The sequence below is a fragment of the Anopheles merus genome, chromosome 3R (genome assembly GCF_017562075.2).
Source record: "Anopheles merus strain MAF chromosome 3R, AmerM5.1, whole genome shotgun sequence".
Taxonomy (NCBI): Eukaryota; Metazoa; Arthropoda; class Insecta; order Diptera; family Culicidae; genus Anopheles; species Anopheles merus.
Genome location: NC_054084.1, coordinates 46,630,632 through 46,639,158, shown reverse-complemented (window position 1 = coordinate 46,639,158; position 8,527 = coordinate 46,630,632). Strand labels below are relative to the sequence as shown.

Below are 8,527 nucleotides of genomic sequence, written 5' to 3'. Positions count from 1 at the left end.
ACTAAAGATAGAACATTTACTTCTGAAATAAGATGAAATCAGATGTCAGCACAAACACGTGTTACTTTTGATAGGATGTTACAAACGATCTCAAGCTCTCCATGAGGCAAGACCTTTAGATGTGTTTAGATAAACTACAGGTGGGATTATGACTCTGATTTTTGTCTGTTAATGAATGAAGATTTCTATGGAGATTGGCAGGAAGGGAATAACCAATTGGCCAATTAAAAATAATCTGCTATAGCTATTTGTTTAATTTTTTTCATCAAAGTTTTTTTTACAAATCAAAGTTTTTACTTTTGTAAAGTAACTATGTAGGCCGGTCTCGTGGTACAGTCGTCAACTCGTACGACTTAACAACATGCCCGTCATGGGTTCAAGCCCCAAATAGACCGTGCCGCCATATGTAGGGCTGACTATCCTGCTATGGGGGGAAATCAATTAGTCACTGAAAGCCAAGTCCACAAGTGGTACAGGCAGGCCTTGACCGACAATGGTTGTTGAGCCAAAAGAAGAAGAAGAAGAAAGTAACTATGTAACTTGGGCCGGTCTGGTGGTACAGTCGTCAACTCGTACGACATAACAACATGCCCGTCATGGGTTCAAGTCCCGAATAGACCCTGCCCCCATATGTAAGACTGACTATCCTGCTATGGTAACAATAAGTCACTGAAAGCCAAGCTCACTTCACTAGTAATGGGTACAGGCAGGCCTTGGCCGACAGCGGTGCCAAAGAAGAAGAAGAAAGTATCTATCATCCCAAAATAAAATGCAAGGAATTGCTAACGATCTGATTTGTGTATCATATGATAACATGTAAAAACTAAACTGAGGCTCGTACTACTATTCTCAGTGGCATTTTGGCCCGCGGGGTAAAATGAGTTTGACATTGCTATTGTAGACATTGATTCCACAAATAAATAAAATCAGGATTGATTGTTATAACATAAACAAAGTGCATCTAATTATTTTGATATCATCTGCGTTTACATTATGAAAAAGTGTGAAAAGACAGAGCACAGATCATTGAAGAATAAAATAAGAATAAAAGGATACAGTACACTACCCTAGAAATACATGATGAACAATTAAACTCAATAGAGCTGATCAGTCATTTGATTCAATGCGACAAAAGACTGTAGCTATCCAAGAAACAAAGGAAAAATCCCCAATTTTCTGACATAATCTGATAAGCTAATCCAAATAATCGACAATGGAGAGTGCTGAGCAGACAAACTCAACAACAAATACAAGTCTAAAAGTGGCCGAATAGCCCTCGAACATTTAGCATGCACATCCATGTAGCAAGTAACATACCACGTGGGTGGTCGTTGAGGATTATTTCTAACAGAGTTGATGTAACGCCAAAAAGATCAGGAATGTGAGAGGAAATGAGATTGAAATCTAAACATTTATAACTTGTGTTTAGATTATATAGTGACGGCCACCTAAAGTGGACACCTCATATTTTCACCTATTATCTGACTTTGAGGCACCCGGGACAGATCCCTAGACCGCTTATCGGAAAATTTTCTTTATACGTCTTTGAGGACACTTTTTAGCTATGCACATGCATACAATCAGACCGATATCTTTTAAAATCTCGGAACACCATTCATGAATGTGATTAAAGATATAAAATTTATGCGGTCCAGCAAAATGACTACGTAGCATGCCAATATTGACCATTATGGTTCTCGGAAAGGGACAAATTTAATTATCGGACGCAAATTTGTTGCTAGAGCTCATGTGTGATTGATTCTTTTTTCCTAAACATACTTTTTTCCAGAAAGATTTAAAACTGTTTGAATCGATCCAAACAAGAACACTGACCAGTGATGCATTGTATAAATAATACAAATAATTCCAAATGATTGCCCGTGTGAAAACTGCCCCATGGTTGAAATCCGTTGCCATTGACCCTGACTTACTACCATGGTTGTTGTTATAAAGATACCCTCTTGAACTTCGTTTGTGTTGTCATTACGATTCAAATCATTTAAACCTGCTATTCCCAGCAGCACATCTCATCGAGAGCTTGGTGACTTCAGACCGTTTAGTCGAACAGAAATAAGTTCCTATATTAAATCGTAAACTTTGCTAATTTTATGCGACATTCGTCCACACAATTAAGTTACACAGTATGAAGCCGTCAACCAACGTTAAAGTGCTAGCCACGTTATTTTTGTTACAAATGATCTTCCTAATGCCGTTTTCTCAGGCCTATGTGTACATAATTCCCAATGCAAAAAGCCAAGGTAATATTTTTCAGAACAACATTCATCTTTTAATGCATACATACAATTTTTATTTTTATTTTTAGGTCAAGAAGGTAGCTGCTACGACGAATCGCTACAAATAAATGTTCCTGTAAATGAGGTTCGGCAGCGTACAGGGAAATGCGAATCCATGAGCTGCAGTGATGATTATTCACTTCATGTTGCTGGGTAAGTTATTTTGTGCTGGCTTTTAGAATCCCCAAATACGTGAAACATATCAACGTTATTGTTATACATTGCAGATGTGGCAGTATTGCGGTTGGGCCTGGAATGATAATAACTCCTACAGACTATTCAAAACCGTATCCAGATTGTTGCCCGCACCCGGCATTGAGTGCAGAAAATGTGGTTTAAAAACAAAACACAGAAAGCAGAATGCCATACTCAAAGTGTTACGTACAGACTTATCCCGAGTTACGCTAATTCTTAGTTTTGACAGTTTATACATCAAATTGACACAATTTACATCTAAAAATTGCCAATTTCAATATAAAGTGCAGTTTTGCTAAATGTTTGAAATCGCTGAATACACAGAAATAACCGAATTTTCTACACAAGTTGTATGAAATATGTAGCAATAAACATTACATTGCTACATTTAATCATACATCACTTTTTATCATTCATATTTTTTATGAAAAACGTGAGTTTCGACATATGCGAAAATCCGAGTTACGCGAATGTCCCTGGAACGCATTATTCGCGTAACTCGGGGAAAGACTGTTTACTGATGATGATTTTGATGATTTTAGTTTAAATGATTTCATAATGAAAAGAAATATGACGTTACTAACCTGTTAGTTTTGTATACCCGGAACAACGTATAGCCCAGAACAATGATCGGCAAAGTACGGCTCGCAAGCAGCATGCAGTTCTTTGCATAGTCTTTGGCATTTTTACTCTTGGTGTACTTATTTGGCTCTTAGCGTGAAACTCAACGAACTTTTTTGTAGAATTTAGGTCTTTTGGTCGTAAAATTTTTCGACCGATGGCCTTCAACAAAACAATTCACACTGAATAAAACAAAATATTTAAAAAAAAAGAACGGATTTTGTATACGTTCCAAGTTACTAATAATGAAGTTTACCACACAAACAATTAAGGCCGGGCTACATTGATCGTACTCCATAGCGTAATTTCGATTTTCACTAGCGCATCTGGCGGCGGCTGACTGAAGCATTTTGCCAAACAATTTGTAGCCGCTTCAGAAAATATGTTATTTTTCTATGTTTTTTACTTAAATTGGTCTGGAAAAGCTATTCAATTAATAGATAAATATGTTGTGCAAGTATTTCAGCCATTTTCGCATCAAAAAACGATGAAAAAACAACTTAAATTTGAGATCCGGCATGACCATTCCCTCGACGACCAAAAAAAGCTTCCACCAGCTTCCGCCAGATGCGCTAGTGAAAATCAAAATTATACTACGGAGTACGGTCAATGTAGCCCGGCCTTTAGATCCCAAAATATGTGCAGTTATTGGCGAGAGGTATGTGCCAGCTTCAATAAACGGGACGAAACGTGCTGAGGTGAGAGCAAAGCTTGAATTTTACACAAGCACAGCTGGTTGTTATAGTAGCATAAAAAATAAAGAAAGACTAATATTATGAAATTTTTCTTACACAAAAGAGTAATAAAAACATTGTATTTCAAAATTGTATGTTGTTATTTGTAGTTTTTAGTTATTATGTATTCCAACAAAAAAAAAACATATACTTGTAGCTTATTTGTTCGCTCTGCCATGCGCTTCGATTTAAAGGTTAATTTTTTTATTCCTTTACACGATGATTTGTGGCAATTTTAACACACGCTTGAAGTAGTAGTGTTTTCGTTGCAGTTCCTTTGTTATACATTTTTATTAAACGTCCGTCGTATCAATCATACCTTTACTACTATCATACTTAACGTTGTCAGCCACAGCTTGCCTAGTACCACTAATGGGCTTTGCTATCTTATTGGTTGCCTTTAGTTACCTAGTTACTTATTGATTACCCTTTGCAGGATTATAGTTCCGACGTATTCGGACCGGTACGGTTTTCCGATGTTGAGTCGTGCGAGTTGACTGTATCACGAGATTGACAAATTTGTTTTTTCACACACATTGTTCTTTGATATAAGGACCAATTATGTGACTCGAGTGTTAGTCAGAAAAGTGTTAAAAATGCTGATTTTATCATTTCGGATCTGCTGATTTTACATTTGACGATTTGTCTCTGGTTTGGCATATCTAACTGAGCGAAGGATATTTGCATTACCTGACACAAACGGAGACCGTATTTTGTAAAACGACTTTTCGTCAGGTGAAAACTACGAAAAGCAGTTTGTTTTACGTTTCACTACTAATGGGGCCCTTCACGATTCAAGTCAGTTTTTGAATGGAGTTTGACAGTTGTAGGCTGAAACCATGTAAACACTCCATACAAAACCACACATAAAACTAGCCTGCAATTTTCAGTCTAGATTATTCTAGCCTCAAAGCTAGAATTAGATTCGAGTACCTGCTCGAAAAATGGTAAAACAAGGTGGTGTTTACATTTATCCCAAGGTGCATTAAAGAGATCTGGTGATGGAATCCAGAATCAAAGTGTATGTAGTCCAGGTGGTCTCATAGCATGGTTTTATAACCAAATTTGAATATCTCTTTTTGGCAGGACGGGTGAAAACTTTTGTTCAAACTAGCTTTCTCGAGGCTTGACGAATACACAAAACACTTTTAAAAACTTCATTCAGAAGCAGAAGCGATAAAAATCAGCCTTCTAAATTCATACACCTTGGGATTACCCCACCTGTATATTATACTCACTTAGATAGCTGCTCGAAAACTGCTATACAATGCAAACAGCTGACAGGCTCAAATTTCAGCCTACGAACTTAAAACGGAAAGGGCCCCAATGTCTGTTTATTTAAGCCCGCGATCGTAATTTCATAGTATAAGATACTGTAACATCCATTCTACCGTGTAACCGCTAAAAGACATGCATGTTAACATATGGGTAAAACACTGCACATGCGTTCCGTGCTTTACTGCATATGCGTTTCCGTGTATTATCATGGCGGTCTCAAAACCAATACATACCATAAACAAGGAAGACAGCAAATAAATCTTAGGGATAGTAATGTAAAAAAAACTCATCCGGAAAGCACGACATTTGACAAACGTTAATTTGCCAAGCGCGTAACGTTTCACAAGAGAAAGCTACCCGCTTAAACTTCTGGTCGCCAAATGTGTGCCAACTTGTAAGTTGATCAGTATAAATAAAGCTCTCAGAACAGACAGGAAATCAGTTCTGATCGTACAAAGAATCGTACATGTTGTCCCTTCTACTCACTTATGAGCAGTTATTGTTCCCTCGCCCGTGGTAAAACTTTACTGTTTCCAACCAGCGTACCGTGTATCAGCTTGCCGGTCAACAAAACTCCTAAAATGCGAAAGGTTTACGTATGCTAGGTAGCATAACGTTAAATTTCCCACGGCTCGGTGTAATTGGAAACTCGATCGTCATCCGACGCATCGTCAATAAATCGAATTGAAGATGTTACGTAACGAGGTCAGGTTCAGTAGAACTTGCCGCACAAATCGCGAAGCGCTGATACGGCACTGCTTGCTAGCCAGCGTCGCGACACAGAACCTCCCTTCCCTCAACAATACTATATTTCAAAACAATTTCAAACCTAACGCAACATTTGGTAACGATTTAAAAAAATAGCTTTAAACAAAACTGTCCGAGCCGCAACAGAATGAATAACCCACGGTATGTAACAGCGGCCAATAATTCTGACTTAAGCTTCATCCATCAATTACGTAACACTGACAGGGGGTGAATTGGTGTCCTCAAACTTTACGTTTTGTTTATCCAGGAATCTTTAATACGGCTGTTTGTTTATTCGTGCTGTTGAAAAATGACATTTCTATACAAAGGTGACATTGCGATTTGAAGAGGATATTTAAAAAACGGTTATCAGACCACATAGTCATGACAAAAAACACTGCAATTCATGGCAAATGTAAAATATTCTTATTGGAAAAACATGAAGTTGATAAAGACTGGGTATTTTTTATCAAAACATAAGATAAATCTAAAAAAATCAGGAATTCGTGATTGAATATATTTTTTGACTCATTATCCTTGTTATTCGCATATCCGGGAATGGTCGAGTCCCAATGAGCACAGATAAACGGGGCTCTTCTGTAATTCCGGCTGTATATTAAAATTTTGAACTTTCTTGAAAAAAATATAACATTTGACCAAAAGTTAATTTATTTTACATTTCACAATTGATTGGTAAAATCAGTACAATTTGCTTAACGTATTTTCAAATTAAAAAAACGCTCATCTACGAGTCCGCGTAATCCGCGTGGACTACCAGTATGTTTTTTCCATCGTTACAATTTTAAATATTGGTGTGGAGGGGCTCAAAAATTGACAGTTGTAACATAACGTTATTGATGGATGAAACCTTACTGGTACCGTTGTTTTATAGAGATAACCTCTTGAACTTTTTGTGTGGTTGAAAACATTCAAATCAGCTATTCCTACCATTGGCTCTATCACAACTCACCGAGAGCTTGGTGACTTCTGGTCGTTGCCTCGAGTTAAATAATTTATTTTCGAATTTTAAGCTAAAAACACTTAGCTTTTAAAAACAGGATCTAAATATATATATTATGGGGCCGTCAACCAACTTTAAAGTGCTAGTCACATTAGTTTTGTTGCAAATGATCTATTTAATATCGTTTTCACAGGCATATGTGTACATGGTTGCTAATGCAAAAAGTCAAGGTAAGATTTTACAGTACAACTTGTATCCTCTCTTCCTAAACGTGCGTTATTCGACCACTTTTTTGTATTTTCAGCTCAAGAAGATAGCTGCTACGACGAATCGCTACAAATAAATGTTCCTGTAAATGAGGAACGACAGCGTCCCGGAAAATGTGAATCCATGCGCTGCAGTGATGATTATTCACTTCATGTTGCTGGGTAAGTTATTTTGTGCTCGGTTTTAGATACCTCAAGGGCGTTACACATATCAACATTTTTCTTATAATTATAGATGTGGAGTTATTGGGGTAGGACCTGGAATGGTTTTAACTAAGACAGACTATTCAAAACCGTATCCAGATTGCTGTCCCCAAGTGAAAATGACCGCCGAAGATTAAAATCAAAACATAATGCTAAAATGTGTCATGAATTTGATCATTTGTTCAAGTGAATGATTGCTAACCAGACCGCATTTTATTCTCGGAACAACGCATATACTAGAACAAAACAAATCATACTGAATAAAAAAGTGCAAAACATTAAACATGCATGTCTTGTTTTGATTTGTACTTTGAAATATTTTGCGCCCGGTCTCGGTGGCCGGAATGAAATAGAAAGTAAATATACTTTAACTCATTCAGCGGTTTGTTCTCCATTTCGATGTATACGTCGTATAGTAAACCCAAATAGCCAGCTCGTACTTCATAGCTGATTTAAGGCTGTTGAACGAAAAATCGTTCCGGTGTCATACTTTGTGGCTGATTAAGAGATAGACGGTACTTTGCGGAACTATGGAGCTTTTTAATAGGCACATGGTACTCTTTGGAATTTTGCGGCTGATTAGCACTATCTATAGGGTTCATGATAGAACTTGAAGGCTTGTTGGTCGAACTTTATAGCTTTTTAATGCATGACATCGGTACAAGGTGGCTCTTATCAAATTGTCAGAGTCTGATGCCGTCAATCATCTCGTTGCTGCTGCACAAGTTAGATTAGTTCTTTGAAGAAGGAATTTTGAGGGAAGTGATTGTGATTGTACAGTAAATTGTGATACATTTCCTGTAATCTAATAATATTACAGACAAACAAATCCTGTTGTTTATTTCATCAATGACACTTGCTTGAACATAAAACACAAAGAAAAATAATCCCCGGCACCGTAGCATAAGAAAGCTGCTTAGGCGCTATTTAGAAGAACCACCTGGAACTTTGATGCTGTTTAACTACCGCAAAAGGCGAATTAGATCAGCGATCTTTAGCGTGCCAAAAATGAGCTGCTTAAGCAATTCTGGCTGTTTAGGAATGTACCAGTATTGGGCAGGTTAACAAAAACTGCTGACACACTTACAATTTTTATTAATTTTGATGAAAGTGACGTTATTTTGAACGATAAACTATCGTATTATGTTGTACTATTTTTTATTTGCCGATTTAAAAGTATTTTTTAGAGATTTTCGTGAAAATGCAAACAATGTTTTTGTTCCCATT

At 37.1% G+C, this 8,527-nt stretch overlaps 2 protein-coding genes across 2 annotated transcripts; both read left to right on the top strand.

Moving 5' to 3' along the window:
- Positions 1–2,010: 2,010 nt before the first annotated feature.
- LOC121597485 lies at positions 2,011–3,321 on the top strand. Its single transcript, XM_041923279.1, has 3 exons — positions 2,011–2,258; positions 2,324–2,447; positions 2,522–3,321. The coding sequence occupies exons 1-3, from the start codon at positions 2,144–2,146 to the stop codon at positions 2,631–2,633; spliced, it is 351 nt and encodes a 116-aa protein (XP_041779213.1). The 5' UTR covers positions 2,011–2,143; the 3' UTR covers positions 2,634–3,321.
- Positions 3,322–6,819: 3,498 nt separating this feature from the next.
- LOC121596299 (U-scoloptoxin(16)-Ssd1a-like) lies at positions 6,820–7,583 on the top strand. The gene is made up of 3 exons (XM_041921115.1): positions 6,820–7,060; positions 7,135–7,258; positions 7,332–7,583. The coding sequence occupies exons 1-3, from the start codon at positions 6,946–6,948 to the stop codon at positions 7,435–7,437; spliced, it is 345 nt and encodes a 114-aa protein (XP_041777049.1). The 5' UTR covers positions 6,820–6,945; the 3' UTR covers positions 7,438–7,583.
- Positions 7,584–8,527: the final 944 nt, after the last annotated feature.